Raw genomic sequence first — 21,997 nt, 5'->3', positions numbered from 1 at the left:
CTATCAGTTAGCCCACTCCAACATCCACCCCATCCATCTATGATCTGCTAGAGCACATGAAAGGGCCAGTTCTGCAGATCCAACGCGGCAGGATCTCCATGACACAGGGCAACAACAGGATATCTAAGAGGAGTCCCCGAAGACCCTATATTAATAGTGTACCAGAAGCCAGAGGCCTCGAATCAAATCAGTGACCCTTTGCAATGAACATTTGTGAATAAAGATGTATGGACTAAAGGGTACATGACTCACTGTAACACACCACAGCTTCTGTGACAAGATCTTATTATTTTTTTTTTATTTTGAGGGGAGGTTGCAAGGGCAGAGGGTGGGTATAGAAGGAATGAGGGTATTAGTGGAATTGGATATAGGATGTGCAACCCACAAAGCATCAATAAGATTAAGAGAAAAAATTTGGAAGACTCATCCATTACGGGTATCACTACTCCCTGGGTTTGGATCTTGTACTGTGTAAGTGTAGGGATGGGACTGAACACAAGCACGCATGCATTCATTTATTCTCTCTGCTCTTGACTGGGAAGGCAACCAGCCACTTCAAATTCCTCCCTTGACTTTTCAGCAGTGATGGACTATAACCTGGAATTGTATGCCAAATAAACTTTCTCCCTTAAATTAAAAAAAAAAGTTGAAAACTAGGAAAAATGAAATCTCTGATGATAGAAAACTGTTGAAAGATAAACAGGTTTACAGAGAACATACCCAATCATCGTCTGTAACAGAAGTAACAGAAGCACTTTCGTGCTGGTCCATCTCCATATGCCATCAGTGCACAATGAAATGGGCTGCCTTTCCAAATACAGCCAGAGAGCTTTGTCTCCTGTAAGGGAAATGTGCTCAGAACACTACAACCCTAAGCATCCAGACAGGGTGAGCATAACTTAGTGGCAGCACTTGGGAAGCGTTGGGAGGATGCTCACCTTGAACGGCCCAGCTTATTCTACATAAGGAGTTCCCCCGACTAGCCAGAGCTGGGTAGTGAGACCTTGGTTCCAAGCACCAAGCCAACACAAATGGCCAAACAGAAAGTGAGATTCTTTGTTTGCGGGCAAAGTCACATACAGTGTGTGTTTATGCTGGTGTTTTAAGAGTGGGGAATGAAGCCTATCTGGACGGCCTGCAGGTGGCAGCTGCAGGTGAGTTTCAAACCCAGTGTGATCTCATGCAGTTGCTAGTATTTCACAGCAGGCATGTTTGGTTTTGTTCTCAGAGAAGGCGCTGTTGTTTACACTTTGAAGACAGTAAAGAGTATCATTCTCCTGCCTGTACTGGGCCTTGGTTTCCCAGTTCTGCTTATGGCTTAGCGCCCTTTCTTAACTGCTTCAACTGTCAGTATGTCACACTGTTCCTTAATTTAATTTTGCCCTCAATTTGGGTTTCATTTCAGCTTTTTGTTCATTTGTTTTTGCGATATTTGGGATTGAACCTAGGACTTGGCATGCTAGGCAGGTTCTATCCACATCTCTGCTGCTTCATTCATGAAGAGAATGACTTAATGTTTGCTCTCTCTGCCCAGCCTCCCATAAGCCACCAGATTCTAGGCTTCTAGGTTTCTTCCCTAGATCTGTGCAGCATCTTTCATCTACCTCCTTAAAGAGAGCTGTAAGCAGCCTCTGGAAAACCGAGTCTTGACTCTGTATATAGTCCCTTGCAGTCTGTTGGTTTTTAATGACCCTTCAGGTTGGCATGAGAAGCCTGCCATCACTGCCATACCCTTTCCTGTCTGCCCACACTTAGTCACAGCCACTCTTAACTTCCCAGCAGTCCTTGGATAAATGTTTCCCTAATGGTTCTTGCTTTTGCCTCTTCTTCCTATGCCTCTCCCTCTCATAATGACTGAGCAATTCCTATTCTCTCTCGGACACCTCCCACACCCTCTACTCAATGAGTGATCTGGTCACCCCCGTCTGGGGCCCTCTAGGTGGAATCACAGGCCTTCTTTTACATACATGTGTACTGTGCTTTCCTGAATTAAGCATATTAGCCTCTCCCAGCTTCCCCCCACCCTTAGCTGAGAAGGAGGGACTTCAAACCAGTGGTTCCTCCCTAGCACCGTGTAGAAGACACTCAAGTATTCCTTGAGCCAAGTATGTTTTCACTGTGACATCTGCTTCTCATTTGAACAGGACTTTGTCACTTTTAGCCATTTGATGATCTGAGCTTTCATGGCAAGAAGCCTGAGAGACCTTCTCATCAGCTCTCTGTGCTTCCTCCCTTAGGCCTCCGATGATGAGTCCTACATCAGCGACGTGAGTGATAACATATCTGAAGACAACACCAGTGTGGCGGACAATATTTCTCGGCAAAGTATGCATCATTTGAGCAGCCAGGTTGTTTCTATCTACATGCCAAGTTTCAACCCCGGTGAATTACTAGCCAGTCATTCCCTGTTCTTCTCATCAATTATCCCCCCCCCTTCAGTTAGTTATTGATAGCTTTTCTTTTGCATAATCTATCAGTCTGTGCAATTGTAAAAATCTGTTGGGTGTGTGGTGAGGAAGAGAAGGTTTACCTCTAATTTAGACCCAAATGTCAAATCCCTCTCATTAAAATACACACACGCACACGTGCACACAGTGACACACATACACACACACACACACACACACACACACACACGGGAAAGAAAGTGTGTGTGTATGTGTTTTAAATAATATTTGAGTATATTTAAAACTTCACTTAAAAACCTACTCTGATGTCTTGTGCATTTGTTCTCAACTTCATATAGAAACGATCCTGTGTGTTAAAGAGGCTGTGATTAGATGTGTGTTAAAGAGGCTGTGATTAGGTGTGTCACAGTCAGAATTCTATGGAAGGGTTCTCTTCCACTCTGACTTTATGAAGCCCGAGAGGAGATGCATCTCTCACTGTGTTTCTTCCTCTCCCAGTCCTGAATGGGGAGCTCACAGGAGGTGCCTTCAGGAATGGCCGCCGCACGTGCCTGCCTGCTCCTTGCCCTGACACCAGTAACATTAACCTGTGGAATATCTTGAGGAACAACATTGGCAAAGATCTGTCGAAGGTCTCCATGCCTGTGGAGCTGAACGAGCCGCTCAACACCCTGCAGCACCTCTGTGAAGAAATGGAGTACAGCGAGCTCCTGGACAAGGCCTCAGAGACTGACGACCCCTACGAGAGGATGGTAATGAAGGGCGGGGCAGCTCCCTCTCAAGACTTGAGCTAGGCTACAACCATCCTGCAGACAACTTTTCCATTTGTGCAACATTCACACTGCATAGGCATTAGAGAAGATTTGGTTTGTGTACATAACTAAGCATGGCCAGAAAGTTCTAGATACTCTTATTGGAAGCTAGCTGTGTTGTGGGTTTTCACTAGACTCACACAGGGATCTCAGCCATTGTCATTGCCATATGGAGTCAATTTGCAAATGTGTTGAGCCTTATCCATAGCTATCCTGAGATGCATGTTGACCTTGAGCTGCAGGTTGGTGACACCTGCTGGCCTGGAGTATTCCCTAAAGTTTGGCAAAGAGATTAAAACCTCCTTAGAGGTTAAAAGCCTGCTGAGTCTTGCTTTGTCAGCTAGTCCTGTGTGCCAGGAGAGCCCATCTGCTCAGGAGAGCAACTCGCTGTTGGTACTTTGTCCTCTACACCATAAGGCTGGAAAACTTGACCTCTGCTCTAACCAGCACCAGCAGCCACACATTCATGCCTGTGGGGCCCACGACATGGCTAACAAACTGGCTTCCAGAACCTTGACATCTATGATAGTCAGGAGTGGGTGGACACATGAATGAAGAGCACTTGACTTCAGTTGCCTGACACTTCTCACGGGGGTCGTTTAACTTACGCCTGCCTGTATACTGATACAGATTCAAGTGATTGAAAATACAAGTGGCATCAACTCAGCACCCCTCAATATGGAGTGTATACAATCTGTAGGGATAGAGACAGACGGACCCGAGTGGTCTCCTGTCCTGCATCGTGCTCCTTTCTTGATGTCTTCACAGGTTCTCGTTGCTGCATTTGCAGTCTCAGGGTATTGTTCCACCTACTTCAGAGCAGGAAGTAAACCATTCAACCCCGTCCTGGGGGAGACATATGAATGCATACGAGAAGATAAGGGGTTCCGGTTCTTCTCAGAACAAGTAAGTGAGGTTGCTGTCCCAGTTAAGAGGACAGTTTCGTGAAGAGAAAAGCCTTAATAGCTGTGCGTTTGGGGCAGGCTATCTTACCAAGTTAACGGAAAAATAATAATGTAATTTTAATTGCATCATCACCCCCTCTAAGTGTGTGTAAGTTCTCTGTGTTTACCCACAATATCTTAAATATTAATGGCATAATTTTGAGATGGATTTATTATTATAACTGGATACTCTAGCTTTCATTGGGGGGAGGAATGATTTTATTTTTAAAACAATATTGTTGATGATCTAGGCATGGTGGTGCATGCATGTAATCACAGCACTGAGTGGAGGCAGCAGGATCAAGGCCAGTCTTAGCAATGCTGTAAGTTTGAAGCCAGACTGAGCTACATGAGACCCTGTCTCAAAAAGCAAAAACATCACTTATAGAAGTTGGAATACTAGGATCATTGCTCTCTCTCTCTCTTTCTCTCTCTCTCTTAAATTACCAGGTTAGCCATCATCCACCCATTTCTGCCTGTCACTGTGAATCGAAGAACTTTGTGTTCTGGCAAGGTTTGTATTTTGATTACAATCGAAAGTCAAATGTATAATAAGGCTATGGAATATTTCTAGCTACTCAAAATACACTGCACTCAGTTTGATTCCTGCCTTGAGAGCTCAGAGACTATTAGTAAATGTTGATAGGGATCATCTTCAGGAATTAAGTTCTCCAGCTTAATATTGTTATCTTGGGAATGAGATACTGAGCCTGTGGAATATCAGCTCCATGCTGTCCATTCCAGCCTGGAACGTTGTCTCGTTGTGCTTTGTGGGCTTCTATACTGTGGTGCTGACATCTGTTGCCCTTTTACTCTTGGAGTATGTGCAGAGATTTTAATCCCAAAGAAATGCTTACTGGTATATCTGTCTGGACATCTAGTCAACCCAGCATGTCCATGAGCATGTGTAGAGTCAGCCAACCTAGATGAACAACACTCAGAAAAACTATCTGAATATGTATAAGGAATAGTTTTCCTTTATTCCCCAAGAAATGTAACAGTAAGCAGCCATTTCCTTAGGATTGACAGTGCATTAGTTCTTACAGGTGATCCAGAGATAATTTCAAGTATATGAGAGCAGTGTGTCTTTTAAATGCAAATATCTTACATTTTTTTATATAAGGGGCATGAGCATCTGTTCATGGTGCAACATGTAGCTGTTCTGAAACACCCCATCCCCTAAGTGGCAACAGTTTAAACACTAAAGTGATTCGTGGTCTTTTGACTCTTTGGAGCTTGGACTTTGAAATGAAGTCTCTCCTAATTAAGGCCTATTGTTGTGGTGTAATTTTTGCAGTCTTACCAAAAATAAAATTTCAAAACCACCTTAGGAAAAAAGAATGCATTTACTGACTTGATTATTAAGTGCCAAACAGTCTTCGCTTGTGGAAGGTGCTTTGTTGGTCACAGGAAGTGTTACCTTACCTTAAGAGCACACAATGACAGAATACTGTAACTGAACTTTATGTCAAAAATAAGAAAATAAATTAATTCTTGGTTATAACCAAGAGTCAGAAGTTTTATGAAGACAGCCCTAAGCTCCCTTAGTTTATCCAAATGGGACCAGGTGCTTATTACAGATTTGCAGGTAGGGCTGAGTCTCCACATGGAAAACATAAAGCCATTGAATAAGAGAAAGTGATGGGCCTCAGACTGTCTTGCCAGTTCAGAGTTGTATTAGAAAGTGCTGGGCCTTAGGCTGTATCATAGCCAGTGTAGAGACGTGTTCATTAAGTTCTTCCCAAGTGCTCATAAATCTTCACTATATGTAAAGATTTTAGTTTATGTTTTTATCTTTTGCTGTTCTCCTGAGACATACAACTTCACACAGGGGGGGGGGAGATGTGTTATAAGTCAGTGGTATTACCATACTGCAGTTATTTTTACATATATCAGGCTTGATATATATGGTGACTTTCTATCATTTAGTCAAGACTTAGTATTTATTACTATCTGGAGATGAAAGCACCATGGGGTCTATGTTCATATGCATATGTATGTACCTCCCACATATATGTATTTTATTCTGGATTCTAGAATTTGTTTCATTAAATGGAAACAAACAGGGAACATGATGATGGGGGAACAAATAATGAATCTGGGATGATTCACAATATTTTCACCTTGGCTATCTTCAGATCCTTGTGGTGTTAAATCATAGAACAGAATCAGTTATAATAGCAAAAAGGCTTTGTAAAATACAACATTAGTTTTTACAGAAGTGATCAAGCCTGGAGCGTTAAATTTTTGTCCTCTCACTATCTCGTTTAGATATCAGATGGAAAAATAAATTCTGGGGGAAGTCGATGGAAATCCTACCTGTCGGAACCCTGAATGTTATGCTTCCAAAGTAGGTTGCTCCCCTCTCTTCCCTCTCGGGCTTCTTAGCTGCTCTTGCAGTCCAAGTGGTATTTGGAAAGGGTCAAAGGGTTCCATTTCCCTGTGTGCACCAAGTCTCTGTTACCTTCAGCATGAGTTGTTCAGTATGGACTCCCACAAAAACAACCTTGGCCCATGTGCCACAGCTTCTTGCTTCTCTCCTGGTATCCTGTTGGTCAGCCCAGAGAAGCCACCTGCCATGTTCTCACCACCATACTAATCTACATTTTTACTAGCAAGCTCTCCCTTTATTGGTTTCTTTTCTATTCTAGTTATAATTTCACCTTTATTAGATAAAGGTCCTATTTTAAGTTCCCAAATTATTTATAAAAAAGTCATGACAGAATCCTCTTATGCCGTTTTTTTTTTTTTTTTAATATAAAAAGATTTAGAAGAGGTGGGCTACAAATATTTTTAATTGACTTGGTTTGTATTGAAGACAAAGATGATTTTTTTTGTTTTGTTTTTGTTTTTGTTTGCTTGTTTGGTTGATTCGGGTTTTGTCTATTTGGATGGTAGGATGTGCTGGGGTGTGGAACTAAAGAGATGGCTTGTTGTAAAAAAGCACTTCAGCACAAAAGGACCTGAGTTCTAATCCCCAGAAGCCATATACATAGCATGAGTGTCTGTAATCCATTTGGGGGAAGATAGAAGGTAGAAACAGGAGAATCCTCAGAAAAACAGGCTAGCCAGCTTGCAATATGCAGCAGAGAAACAACAGTGTGACCCTGTCTCTAAGCAGAAGGCAAGACCAGAACCTGAGGCCACCCTCTGACCTCACACACATGCTTGTACACACACACACACACACACACACACACACACACACTTGGGAGCACACCTGCATATGCAACCTGCAGATGAATTGGGTATGAGGAGAGGTGAGATGAAGGAGATACACTTTTAATAAGTGAAAATGCATTAAGAACAGTTTTCCCAGGTATCTCCAATAACCATATCACAAAGAAGTATTTTATTTCATTGTATAATATAATTATACTTAAAAATATACATAATGTATACACTTACATCCGATGTGTGAATGTGCCATTTCATTGCTTGGCAGAAATTCTCTACATCTCATTCCCCAGAGTGTACATTGGATTTGTGCTGTTGATATGCTTGTTAGCCTTCTCATCTTTTTCCTAAAGAATGCCTCCATCTTCCTAACTTTCATTATGATAATGTACTGTGAGAATGGTCTGAGAATAATCATTTCCAAATGTTTATCTGATTAAACTTCTTTCCTCCAGTCTTTCCACAAATACTCATTGCTTGCCAGTAAATGTAGACTCTTTGGTAGGTCATTGAATGTCTTCCCTGCCTTCCTCATGACCTGGAGCACACCACAGACAGGACCCTAGACACTAGGTTCTTCTGGCCCTTGTGTCTTATAGATGCTTTCCTCCATACACAGTGCCCACCTCCCCACCACAAACCTACAGAGCCAGCCTCATCTGGTATCTCTTGCTTATAATCAGTCCATATTCCAGCAAAGCTAAGGTCTAACCCCCTTCTATTCTCATGATGCTTTGTCCATTTGTGAAGAGTAACCTTCATGATACTTGGCGTTTTTGAGTATTTGCTTACATGTCACTGTACCCCTAGCCCCAAAGGGGCAGAAAAGAGGCATTGCTGAACTTAGCAGCTTTAGGTCCATAGAGAACACTTCATTATTCCATAAGCAAATGAATCATGCCATGCATATTTATGGCTACACAGAAGATTTTAAGAAATGAGGGGAAAAGAAGTCTTACCCAAAGAATATCTCACTTGTAGGAAGAGTGATATCAGTGTCCATAGCTTCTGATCAGTGCCATACTCTTCACAGGTATGGAGATTACTATGTGTGGAATAAAGTCACCACATGCATCCACAATATCCTCAGTGGGAGAAGATGGATCGAGCATTATGGTGAAGTGACCATTAGAAATACCAAAAGCAGCGCTTGCATTTGCAAACTCACATTTGTCAAGGTAAGAAGCACCGCAGAACAGAAAAGGAAGGACTGCACAGAATGCTTCCTGAGGAAGAAATGGAAGGAAATCTACCCTGTATCACATCATAGGGCATTTTAGACAAGAGAGCACAATTGATTTACAGAGCTGAGTGAGGAATGAAAACTTCTGAATTTGTGGAGGTCAAAAATATCATGTCAAAGGATAAATAAGTTTATTTTTAAAGAATCTTGTTTTTACATAACCAGCCAGGATACTAAGTAAACTTCTAGAACATATTACATTCCTATATTGAGTCCTCTAGTTTCTATTTCTGCCTGATTACAGCATAAATATATATATATATATATATATATATATATTCTTATTTAGGGTTCTGATTTTAATACAGTTGTCAGTTCTTGAAAATATTTGAACAGAGTCATGTAGATGATAGCTACCAATCATTCCAAACTCATCTAACCTGTTCTCTAGCAAGCCAAGAGAAAGTGTTACTTTTATTTACTAGGAAAAGATTATAGGAAGAAATGTCCACGGAACACCATTTTACCTAATCACACTGGTCTGAAGTAGAAATACAGCACACAACCAGGTTTGTTTTTAAGTACATTATAGGATTTACCAATTATTTTTCTAGCTTGTCCAGTTGAAGTTCATTAAGACCCATGAGCAAAGAGAGAATCTAAAGACAAAAATCACTAACCTGCGAGTTAACATTGGGTTCTTTTGCTAAAAACTGATCTAGAGCTAGAGAGATTGACGTGCTATCGTACTTGTATCATAGAGCAGAAGTTTGGGGTGTTTGTTTTTGTCCTGGGAATCAAATTCTGGATCTTGTCCATGGTAAGCCAGTGCTCAGAGTGATACCCCCAGGCCCAAGACTACAAACTACTTAGAAATTAATCTAACCAATTACTGTGGCACACACTCTAATCCCAATGGGAGTTTTGTGCTGACCTGGGCTACACAGGAAGTTCCAGGCCAACTTAAACTACATTAGTGAGACCCTATTGAAATAGAAAGCAAGAAAGGCAGCCTTCCCTGTGTGTGAAATGTGCTGAGCTACCTTCCAAGGGAAAGAACAACCTTCCCTGTGTGTGAAGTGTGCTCAGCTACATTCCAAGGGAAAACATTTTGCATCTAGAGAGAACAGGTTGGTGTTACTAAAGCCCTTGGGTTGCCTGTTTTCCAGGTGAATTACTGGAACTCGAATGTGAATGAAGTCCAGGGGGTGGTGATAGACCAGGAGGGGAAAGTGGTACACCGGCTCTTTGGGAAGTGGCATGAAGGGCTCTACTGCGGGGTTGCTCCCTCTGCAAAGTGCATTTGGAGACCAGGTGAGATGGCCTGAGCTTGATCGGGAGGCTGTGGGCAACAGAAGGGAGGGAACGGTGGAGCATATCATTCAGTTTGTGTTGCATTTCATTTAGTAATGAAATCTAAAATGTAAGTGCTCAGGGCACTCGCAGTTATATTTACTCTCAACAAATAAGGTATACTTGATGATTAAGAAATGGACCAAATCATTGACATGCAGTAAACTGACCTGTTAAAATCTGCCATGGGAAATTGCTTTAAACATAACTCATACATGCAAATGCTAGGTGTACTAAGTAAAGAGTTTAAATAATTGAAATACATAAGCAAGCCCTTGATCATGTTGTTTACTTTTTAAATAAATCAAAGGGAATGTAATACCTGTAATCCTAGCTTCCATAACTTCCCACAGTGAGTGATCTTTTTCACTTGAGAAGCAAAACTGCTACATGCTGACTCGTAACAAAAGACATCAGCAGAGCCCAGGCACTGCATTGGCATATAACTGAATACAGAGTATCAATGGTGAAAGAAAAAAAGCACCATGTGACATTTATTTTCATTGGAATTTGTCAGGTAATCTCCAACTTTTACAATTAGCTATTGGTTCCCAAAAGACACTGTTAAGTGTTTATAAACACTTCCAGGTGGGATGGTGCATATCTGTAGTCCTCATACTTGGGAGCCTGAAATAGAAGAACTGCAGAACCCAGGAGTCAATACGAGTCTGGACAGCAAAGTGAGATAGTATTAAAAAGAAAGGAAGGCAGGGAAGGTAGAATGGGTGGGTGGGTGGGTGGGTGAATGGGAAGGTGGATGGATGGACAGCCAGGTGGCTGGCCCCATGGAGAGATGGGTGGCTCTCAGGGCTGGCAAGATAGCAGCAGGTTACAGACACTTGTGCACAAACCTGACAACCTGAGTTTAGTCCCACAAGTTGTACTCTATCTTCTCATCTCTGCACACATGCTATAGCTCAAACTGTGCATGCACGGGTGTGAGACACACACACACACACACACACACACACATTTTTTAAAATGGAATAAAAAATATTAAAGGGCCCACGTGATGGCTCTGAAGGTAAAGGGGCCTCCTGCTAGTACTGAGTTGTCTCTGAAATCCACATGGTAGAAAAGGAAATCATCGGGATTGGAGAGATGGCTTAGCAGCCAAGAGCACTTACAATTCTTCCAGAGGACTGGACCATTCCCAGGATCTATGTGGATCATGAGTACCTGCATTGTATGCACCTCTAGCTTAAAGAGATCCCACATTCTTCTCTGTTCTCTGTGGGTACCCACACACACATTATATTTCACTGAGACACACATACATAAATAAAAATAAGCTTTGAGAAAAACAGATAAAACTGAGCCAAAGAAAGACACCAAGCATATGATGTTCTCCCCACACACACAGAGAATAAGTGTTAAAAATAATTTTTAAATGTTTTGAAGGAATACTAATAATAATTATACCTGCATCTTTTTAATGAGGTAATAAATGGCAGGTATTTCTAGTGAAATGTTAATGTTTGTAGATAACTAGCCTGGTCTTTAGTTACCTAATTAAATATGTGAGAGGAAAATCTGTGTTCAGCCAAAGAAGATTATTAATGTGACACAAAGTTTTGTTTAAAGGAAGGATTTTATTAAATATGTTGATCTTTCAGTTCTGACCATCAACATAAACTTTCTCACCTAGCAAAATAGAAGCAGTTTGATTACGCGAAAGGAAGTCACAGTGTTGCTTTCATGAGTAGAAGCCTGTCTGTAAACTGGGCTCTCATTAAGTGCTCTTCCTGATGAGGGAAGTCGGCTCCTTCCCTCCGTGCCAGCCTTTCCCACTCTCAGCTGTTCTCGGCCTCTCTCCAGGTTCTCTGCCAACCAACTATGAGCTCTACTATGGCTTCACGAGGTTTGCTGTGGAGCTCAACGAGTTGGATCCTGTCATGAAGGACCTTCTTCCTCCCACAGATGCTCGATTCCGGCCAGATCAAAGGTCAGGGTTGCAGCAGAGGTCACTGGGTCTCTTTTCCCTATCACTTGTTTGCTCCTTCATGCATTCTTTCATTCCCGTATTCACTCAGAAGTAAATACCTGGGTTTCTTACTCTGGGCAAAATGCCATGTGTAGGATGATTGTAACGGAAACATACTCAATGGCCATCCACCAGAGAGCTTCATATTTACCGAATGTCTGAGAACTCAGGTGGTCACTGTGTCATCGTGCTCACCCTGTGCTTTTGACCTCTTTACACATACTGCCCTGTAACATGGAGTGTCATTTAAGTTGAAGGTAAGAGTGTCAGGAGAACCTGGAAGTGATCTGATTGAAAATGGGGCTTTCTCCACATACCTTAGTCCCAGAAGGTATGGGATTGTACTTAAACTGCCAAAATCATTTTTTTTGTCATTTTTATATAATCATGATGTCCACTTCTACAGAATTCATTTTCATTTCCCCTAAAATTATCAGCCATCTGCATTCCATCAAGGATCAGTTCTCTGTTTCCCATGTATGTGTGGAGTTTTTCCCTCCTAAAATGTTTTTGGTATGGATTTTCATTTCATCCTGTTCTATATGATTCAATGTACACTACTAAAAATTGCAGCTTATGTTATTCCCAGAGTGTGTATCCCACTGATTGACATTTAATTCATCAATTAACTTTGTACAATGGGTATTGTATTATGCCCCTCTCCTTTGCTATTGTTTTGAAATGTAAAGGGGTGTGTGTGTGTGTGTGTGTGTGTGTGTGTGTGTGTGTGTGTGTGTGTGGTGGCAATCCGACCCAGGGCCTTGTGTATGTTCAGTAAGTTCCTGTCTACCACAGAGCCACATGCCAGCCATGGATGTAAACATTCACAAATCATCATTGGGTCCGTTTTCACCTTCTCAATTCTGTTTCAGTATACCTTCTTTTCCATCATGCTAATGCTCCCCGGTAAAAGAGAAAAGCTTCTTTTCTCTCAATCTGTTCTCTGAATGGAGGACAGCCAGTCACCGTCTAGCACATCTAGCATACCACAGCCTTTAACAAATACATTAGGCACTATGAAGAAAGGAACACAACTTGTGACTTCATGTTGTTCTTATCCTTGACTGCCAATCTCCAGAAAAACAAAAACAAACAAACAAACCACAACAACTGAGGCTAGAGAACCCCAGACAGTACAGAGAGGTGTTCAAGGCTAAACCAGTCACCTGCCCCCTTATCATACTTTGTGTTCCTGAATGTAGGAATTCATCCCACATGTACAGAAACTGTATCAATTGATGAACAGACCGAGAGCATATGGCCTGGCGCAGAGGTGAAGGGGCATCAGCGGTGTCACCACTGTTCAGGATGTTACGTCCTCAGCAGCCAGCAGGTTGTTTTATGCCATTTTATTTCTAAAAGATGTTAACATTGGAATATCAACTGTATTCTGCTTAGATTTTTGGAAGAAGGAAACTTAGAAGCTGCAGCAGCAGAGAAACAAAGAGTTGAGGAACTCCAGAGATCTCGTAGACGATACATGGAGGAAAACAACCTTGAACATATACCAAAATTTTTTAAGTAAGTCAGCCATTCCTACAGCAAGTTCATGTTTTACAAAAGGTTGCCATAAACCTTGAGGAAATCTTGGTAAGGAGAAAAAAAAAAGAGAGAGAGTTGCACAGTGTCCAGAGACCTTAAACTGATTTGGGTAACTTTACACTGGATAGTGAAAATACTGAATTGGGTTTTGTTCGTGTACAAGTGAGTTGCCATAACAATCAGTTCTTCTCAATGGGTCTTTCTTTCTGTGCACAGTGAGAGAGAGAGAGAGAGAGAGAGAGAGAGAGAGAGAGAGAGAGAGAGAGAGAGAGGAGAGGATCTTACCAAAGTCTGGATCCTTTGGAGTGGCAGAACAGTATTCCGGCTTCTCATGCAGGCAGTGGTTGGGATTCTATCCCCAAGGGCACCATGACTTCATTAGGATTTCATTTTATTTCTGTCACACAGCTTGTTTCTGTTCATATTTAGCCCCACTGTGCTTTGATCAAAGATGATTAATACAGGATTATTTAAAGGATTATATAAACATCACGGAGATGACTGTGTAGTTTCCAGAACCATCATCTGTCATCCTCCTGAGTATGCACAGAAAAGCTCAGGGCAGCACCCTCCCCCTTAGAGCTGTCATCTCATGGTCCTCCTGTGGTGGCAGTGCATGCAGACTTGCCCTTTGGAGGTCTGCTGTGTGCCTACCAGAGGTCTGCAGTGTGTCCTTCCTGCAGGGCTACGGGTGCCCTTCAGATGGGCTGTAGTGTGCCCTTTGGGGCTGCAGGTGCCCTTCAGGTACACAGTGTGCTCTTCAGACATGGGTCTCACAGAGGTTTTTGCAGCTATTGATGTTGCTCTGTTCCTGGGAGGAAACTCTTCCTTGCCATGCTCATAGAGCTGTATTTGGGCCTCGATGCTTTCTCCCCTTACCCAGAGGTACTTAGAGGAAATTAGTTACTGCCCTTCTTGCTTTTATTTCAATCATTTAATGACAACAGTCACTTTATTTCTGGCCAGAAATTGCCAATTTATCAATTGCTAGTAGATCGCATACTAACTATATACACATTATTTGAGATATATATATATATACACACACACACACACACACACACACACACACACACACGTGTGTGTGTGTGTGTGTGAGAAAGAGTTATCAGCTGACCTTGATATGATTTGTGGCTAACACTGATTTTCATATTTTCACAGAAAAGTTATTGATGCAAATCAAAGAGAAGCCTGGGTTTCTAATGACACCTACTGGGAGCTTCGGAAGGACCCTGGGTTTAGCAAAGTAGACAGCCCTGTTCTTTGGTAAACTGGAGAAATAGAGCTAGCCAACACACCACACTCCGAATGAATAAATAACTATGCACAATTATGTTTCTTATAGCTACGCGTGGTTTCTGGGTCGACTGAAAACCTCCCATTTGCTTTTCTATTCATCTTTATAATGGATTTTCAAAAGTGCATTAGACAAGGCTCCTAACCACTTTTGGATCCTTTCTGTTTTGCTGCAACCATATTCCTTAAAAATAAAATACAATAATAAATAAATAAATAAATGAAATGAAATGAAATCCATGCCCTCCTCGGAAAGCAGACCGAAAGAAGGGAGTATATGGTCCACAGGCAGAAGAATTGATCAGGAAGATCAAACTGTAACCAACCGGTGCTTCAAGCAGATCAGGAGGGCATAAAATGACATACAAACTACGTGTTTGGTCTGCTGTTTAAAAGCCTCATCCCCTACCTTAGGAGCTCCTGGGCTGTAGTGGTCGGTTAGTTCAGACTTGAAGTGTGTTTTTTGATGTGGTGTGCTTGTACCAGCCTCGTCAAAATAGACATGATGCTTCCGGAAACTCATTCCATCTTTACAACATTGTTCATGCCTTAAGAATTGCAAAGATGTACAATAAAGCATTTTTTTTAATGTGTGCTCATAGATATATGTGAAGGACAGACCATCAGAATCCTGACATGGATTCACTTTCTCAGTCAGAACATTGATTCAGCTGATGTAAGAGGCTTAAATAAGGAAAAACATATTTTCCTTTGCTAAGTGAGTTACGGTGTGGTGAATCTGAAGGGCGAGAGGGCTAAGGGACGGTACTCTAAGTAGATCTCTGCATCCAGGTTGCTCTTTAAGTTCCTGTTCAGTGTCCAGATAATAAACCATCCCTCCTCCATCTGACCTGACAGTGTGCCCCGGTACTTGGCAATGCTGTATTTGATTGGGCCGCCTGTCATCAGTTTTAAAACTTCATTAGGAAGTAACAAACGTTTGGAGTTTCTGCCTGGGCTGGGTGGTACCATAGAATACTGTTTTGGAGTGGCGTACAAGGCCATACCACACATCCCTGACTCATGCCCACTCCTTGCCACTGTTCAGATTCCACAAAGAACAAAAGCTTATTTGCATTATGTAAATGGATCCTATGCAAATCATCTTCCTTTTTTAAAGTCAAGAAATTCCATATGATACATGGCTACATATTAATCATCCATCTTGCTAAGGGCAGAAATAAAAAACTTAGGCCAAAAAATGTATCCATTCCAAAGGTGGGGGTGGGCAAGATTCGTTTTGAATTCTTCAGGTTTTGTTTTTCCTCCACAGGTACATAGAAGTTTTTGTAGGAAGCTTGCGTTGCCATTCTTAAGTTCCTGCACGTACATGACTATATATAAATACCTGTATGTTTAAAAAAATAAATCTCCTTAGGGGGCTCTCTAGTGAATTAGAAAATTACATATATTTTATTGTCAGAGTTTTATTCTTAAAGTCTCACCATCTGAATCCAAGTGTTATTTTAGACTCTGCTAACAATGTTATTGACATTTTATATTTTGTTCAGAGGCATCGATTTTGGTGTGATTTCTCCTCAGCAAAGCATTCCTAGTAATGGCTAATTCACCATAAAACCCAAAGCTGCTGAGAACATGGAGGAAAACTCAGAATTACCACTCTATGGAGCAGTATTTTAGTTACGGTAAAATTCATCTAAGTCCTTGCATCAGGTACACAGCTGGCACTCATTAGAATGGACATTCGCTCCCCAGTAAGTTCCCTAAGTCACAGGCAGAGCTAAGCTTTGCCTTACACAGCCCTCTCCTTGCACTCACTCCTGTTTGACATCTTAGCTGGTTTGCCTTGCAATTGTAAAATCTGCCACTTGTCAGGGACTACTTTTTTCTTCATCTAACCTGATGTCCTTTTATCTTTGCACCTTCAGCTACGTCTAATTTCAATTTGAATTAGAACTTAATTAGAGCCCTATTGACTTCCTCTCAGAAATTGATTCTCCTCCCTTGGTAAAGCTTTCAGTACAATTTAAAATGGGTCTCACCTGTACTTAGTACTATTTTCCTAAACTGCCTCACAATGGCCTAAGAAAAGAATCCTTCAGGAGAAAAGTACAATGAGGAGGGATTGGGAAGGTGAGATGATCAAAAGATAATAGGGACTGTCATTTTAACAAATGGCAGAAGACCCATCAGGGAAGAAACTAATGTGCCCAGGGTTTGGGTTATCTGAGAAGAAAGGAGAAACAATGGAATAGGCCTTAACTAGATAAATAAATAAGTTTAGATGGCAAATATGAACAGTAAATGATGGTCAGGTCTACCCTGAAACTTTCATTTGGATTTCAAGATGAAAATGAGAAAATCATCATATTAATTACAGTCACATGTTGTGGTTGTGGTACCCACCATTTTGAATCTGTTATGAGATGCAGATTCCCTAATTATGACCATCAAGTAAGCAGTTAGGCATCAGACTCTCCTGTAACACCCGATTAGCTCACCTCGCAGCTGAACCCTCCCTTGCGTTGGTGGAAGGGGCCCACCCCTCCTTGTCTTCACACAGTGGTTACAAAGTAATAATACTGTTGGAATTTCATTCACATAACATTCCTGCGATTGAAGCTAAATAGCAAAAAAGGTAGAATATTTGCTTGTTCCAATGATAAAAACACAATGTATTCCTTGAAATTTTACATGAACCTTTATATTTGTGAGGAGGGTATTAGTTTGCTTTTCCTTACAAAGATCTAGGAAGGCTTGGTATATCTGTGTTCTTCTCCCATACTTTACTTCCAAGCTCCCTCCCCTCTGGTGAGATGGTCTTTAGGGAAAGCATTAGTGACAGGAGTGCTGAGGGCCTGGGCCAGACTGGACTGATCTATGGTACCCACCAGCATTTTCAGAGGCTCACCGAAAACCAATCATTTTGATGCTCAGTGCTGCTAACCAAGGTGCAAATTTACTCTTCAGTGTTGCTGATATTTTGTTATTTTTGATTGCCATTATTTTTCATGGATTACTTTAAAATACTGTCCACAAAGTCTCCAGGTAGTTGTGAAAAATAAACTTCATTTCAGATATCTTTCAGTGGTACATGTCTGTTGTATGCAAGAGCAGGGACCAAATGTCATTTTCTGACTGAGGGAAACCCAAGGGATTTTGGGTACAAAGGATGCTGAATTGTCCATTTCCCAAACCTTTTGTGCTCTGGCCTTGTGTTTTTCTGCATGACCACTTACCATCCCTTAGATCCTGTCCCAAGGAGCTTGGAGAGGGAGGGAAGTTCTATGGAAGAAAACCCAACTAACCTGTTTTGCTTAATACTAAAGAACATTTTTGTTACTGTCTTGTGGGTTTAATTATCCATCTTGTCTAACACTGTTCTCTGTCATCGTAGATAATGAAGCATTTGTGGTAGCAGAGCTCCACATACCAGGGCGTGTAACAGATGTTTACACTTGGCTCAGTATGTAATGAATGTGGCACAGTAAATAAAGTTTGTGTACAAAATATTAGTTTATTTCTATGAGAGCAGTTATGCCCAGGATATATGAAATGTATCTAATTAAACCATTATGAATCTATTCTGTGCTCTAGAAATGTTCTTTTGGGGAAAATATGAGGGGGAAATGTGTTCATGGAGCTGAGTAAAATGTTGGTTTGTTTTTGTGAGGTTCCCCTTCCCAAAAGCCCCATGGATTTGGGGAAAGGCTCTGTATTACACCAGGATTCTATCCTCCTTGAGTTTATTTTGTAGAATGTCTACTTTGAAATTTGTACATTGCATGGCACTTTCTCAAGAGAAAAACTAGCTTCATTAACGTCATCTTTAGAACTTGCTGAGGTGTAAAACCTTTTGCCAGCATCCGCTTTTAAAGAGAATGCAAATTGTCTAAGAAGGACTTGGCTTCAGCCTTCTAAACTGGGATCTGAAAGATGAAATGCTTTAAAAATCTATGTGATGAAGTAGCATGCCCCACACATGAGCAGATAGGGCTCTGTGGTACACACAGCAGGTGTAAGAGAACTTGGTGTTTCCATTGACTTTTCAAAGTGACAAATTTCTCTCTCTAACCTCTGATCCTAACCATAGTGAAAGAGTAGATACATGTTTCTATTGTTTGACACCATATCATTGTTTGTGAAATAGACCATATTTATGTATAATTTCAGAAATTCAGTATTAGAAACTACTTCATTCACTTAACTCTTGTACACCATTCTTCATGAGTTAAGAATTTCCTTATAAACACATATTATTAGTTATTTTCCAGACTGGTAGGAAAAAGAATAACAAAATGTTCCAGGTTTTCATAAATTTTCTTTCTATCCATACCTTCCTTCTAAAACATGAGTTAGTTATGCAGGAAAGAATAGTAAATCTTTAGTAAAACAATGTGGAACCCTGCCTGGTACCCACCTGTTTCTTCTGTCATGCTAGATTAAGTAAGTAACTGAACCGAACACTGTTAAAAATGGAGCAGTGCTAAAATCACTGTTCTTTTTGTGTGCCTGTTTTCCCCTAACTTTTCATCTCCAGGTCTTCAGGAATTCAAGTGTTTGCTATGTTTTTTTTTAAACTGGTTATAACTGTTATCTAATAAATATCACATATTTGAAATGTACCACTTGGCATGTGTTGACTGCAGACACTATGACAATACCACAGTTGCAGTAGTGAACATATCCATCACCTCAAAGGTTTTGGGGGGGGGGTCTGTAGTCTTTTTCTCTCCACCCAGAGACAATTGTTGGTCTGATTTTTTTGTTGTTGTTTTTAAAGTTTGCAACCTTTCTTGTATTTATAGCATACAAGATTGGAGACCGGGAATTGTATACATATCTGCCAGCTCCTCCCGTACCATTACCATTAAATCAAGCTCCAACACATTACAAGAGGAGATGACCCCACTCAATTCTGGTTCTGGTAGCCCAGTAGAAGTTTGTAGATTTGCTTAGGAAGCTATTTTCCATATCAAAATGGCCTTGTAATATAGAGGAGTAGTTTTCAGGCTTTGAGAGACCTGAGTTAGCACCAGACTGCTGGGGGATGAGGGGTCATATAGAGGGAAATGTGACCTCAGAATGGCTGCTTTGAGATGATGGTTTGATGGTAATGATGAAGTTGATGGATGCAGAGAAGCTTCTGCAGAGCTCCTTATTACTCGCTTTAATGTGACATCTTAAAAAGTAAACTTAATTTTTAAGCTTATACACAAACCATGAAATTGTACGTGTGAATGAGGGGTCTAGTGATGTTTTTGACAGGTTAAATAGTTCTGTCTTTTCAAACATTCACTGTCTGTCAATAGTGGAAGCCTGTTCTTTTGGGATTCTGAAATATCCCATGCATTACTATAATCTACCATCCCTGTCCCCACAGTTCCATTGTCCAGGAAGTGTGTGGTGTCTTCTAATGCCCTCACTCCTCATTTAGAAACAAAGAACTAAATCTTGTTTTGAAAAGGAGATGGAAAGGAGGTTTCCTTTACCTAGTGATCTCCCACTGAGCAGGCCCAAAGTTCATTCCTGTTGTCATCTCCAAATCCTGTTACTGGAAAGTAGAAAAGTTTCCAGAGGTCATCTGATACAGCAGTTCTTTTAAACGACATGTTCTGGCTACATAGCCCTGCCTTGCTTAGAGCCCACAGAGATCTGCCTGCCTCTGGCTCCTGAGTGTTGGGAATAACTGTGTGCCCCATTCCCAGGAAATACAGCATGATTAGCATTCACTTCTAAAGGAGAAAGGAAGGAAAAGCAAAAGGGAAGTGGAGTGTAGCAGGGAGAAGTCCATTCTCCTAAGTGGTAGAGATGCTCTTGAGGGGTGTGATCCCAGCTGAACCACAAATCATCTTAGTTGTTTGATTCAGATTCCCCAGTTCTTCTCTGAAAACTAGGACTTGGGCTTTTAAAAAGACATGTCCATCCCCAGAAAGTTGGATGTGCAAGTGAGATGGAACCCCCACCCCTCCCCATGTTTTAACCTTGACCCAGCATCAGCTTTCTTTGTAGCTCTGATAGTAACAGACAGTGGGAAAGTCTTACTCAAGAACCAAAACAAGGTGTGATGTCGATCAGTGGTATAACACTTGTCTGACACATGCAAGTCCCTGAGTTCTGTCCCCAGCTGAGCAAATGAGTGCATGCTTGTAGGTTAACAAAACACACACATTCACACATAAATAAGAACTCTGCTTTGTTACTCTGTCCCTTTGATGTCTTTCTAATATCAGTACTGTGGTAAGGATGGCAAAACACTGAAATCTAGAAGATGGGTATTATCATTGGAGTGCATCTATCAAGGCAGCCTCAACCAGCCAGATAACCGGAAGCTGACTCAACACTGGAACCCATCCTTCCTCCAGACCTGGTCTGCATCTCTAGTGGGATTCTCAGTGGACTGCCAGGATCCTGGCTTGGAGGAAAGCTGAAGGGAATTCCTTCCACAACGCTGGGTCCTGATATTCCAGCAGACAATCTCAGTGCCATCCTGAAAGGGGTTCCTGTCGGAAGAAACTCCAACCTAAAATTGCTGTGCTTATATCTGAAGCCATAAAGACAGTGGCCCTCCCTGTATTGTTAGAGATTTGGTAACCTTCAGAGAGAAAAGATAGTAGAATACCAATCAACTTCCAACAGAATAAAGATTTCCTAACAACCGTAATTCACAGGGGGGCGAGGGAGGAGATTGTCTCTACTCACTCAAAATAACAACTATGCCTCTTCAAGGCTGTATACAAGAATGTTACATTTGGAACAGCCCAGGAAAATCAAAGAATTTTAAATAAATTGTAAAAAGAGATTTGTGTGCTATTCTGATGACTTTTTCACGAAATTACTGTTCACCAAAATCACTAAGTTGTGTATTCACCTCCAGAAGAGACTTCAGGTACACTGGAGAAGGTTCAGTGAGTACTCTATTTCCAGATCTTGGCATGAAGTAAGTGCACATTCAAGTAAAATGCTAGCAAAAGATCTTTTCCTGAATTCTGAGCTTCTTTACCAAAATTCTTTGAAGTCTGGCTTTTGGTACTGGAAGTAAAGCTGAATTCCACAGATTGTGGGAAACTCAAAATCTCTCAGGGGACGGTCTTTGCCTATACCTGTAGGGAGATAGTTCTGTGGCACTGACCACGCCCCTTGGGGGTGGAGCCATGGGCGGAGTGACCTGTGGAAGGAGGTCGGAAGGCGCTCTCTTTCTGGCGTGACTCGGACAGGAGAGGATCAGGTTGAATTTCCGCGATATATACCTGGACTCTTGAACCAGCCTCTGGATGCATTTCCATATGCCCAGTAGTTGTTCATTTGGAAGGTGGGTTCTCATGGAGGTTTTCATG

General features: G+C 41.4%; 1 protein-coding gene across 10 annotated transcripts in view; it reads left to right on the top strand.

The window, feature by feature from the left end:
- Positions 1-18,244, top strand: part of Osbpl6 (oxysterol binding protein like 6) — a 78,482-nt gene extending 60,238 nt beyond the window's left edge. For all 10 annotated transcript variants that reach the window (XM_051184425.1, XM_051184424.1, XM_051184423.1 and 7 more), the window contains 10 exons: positions 2,238-2,325; positions 2,907-3,160; positions 3,989-4,126; positions 4,615-4,678; positions 6,436-6,514; positions 8,375-8,519; positions 9,694-9,838; positions 11,696-11,822; positions 13,260-13,382; positions 14,565-18,244. In XM_051184425.1, the coding sequence (XP_051040382.1) occupies positions 2,238-2,325; positions 2,907-3,160; positions 3,989-4,126; positions 4,615-4,678; positions 6,436-6,514; positions 8,375-8,519; positions 9,694-9,838; positions 11,696-11,822; positions 13,260-13,382; positions 14,565-14,673 (1,272 nt within the window). In that variant the 3' untranslated portion in view covers positions 14,674-18,244. The remainder of the gene's footprint in view (positions 1-2,237; positions 2,326-2,906; positions 3,161-3,988; positions 4,127-4,614; positions 4,679-6,435; positions 6,515-8,374; positions 8,520-9,693; positions 9,839-11,695; positions 11,823-13,259; positions 13,383-14,564) is intronic.
- Positions 18,245-21,997: the final 3,753 nt, after the last annotated feature.

The sequence above is a fragment of the Phodopus roborovskii genome, unplaced genomic scaffold, assembly GCF_943737965.1.
Source record: "Phodopus roborovskii unplaced genomic scaffold, PHOROB, whole genome shotgun sequence".
In the NCBI taxonomy this organism is placed as follows: domain Eukaryota; kingdom Metazoa; phylum Chordata; class Mammalia; order Rodentia; family Cricetidae; genus Phodopus; species Phodopus roborovskii.
This window is presented reverse-complemented; position numbering and strand designations above follow the sequence as displayed.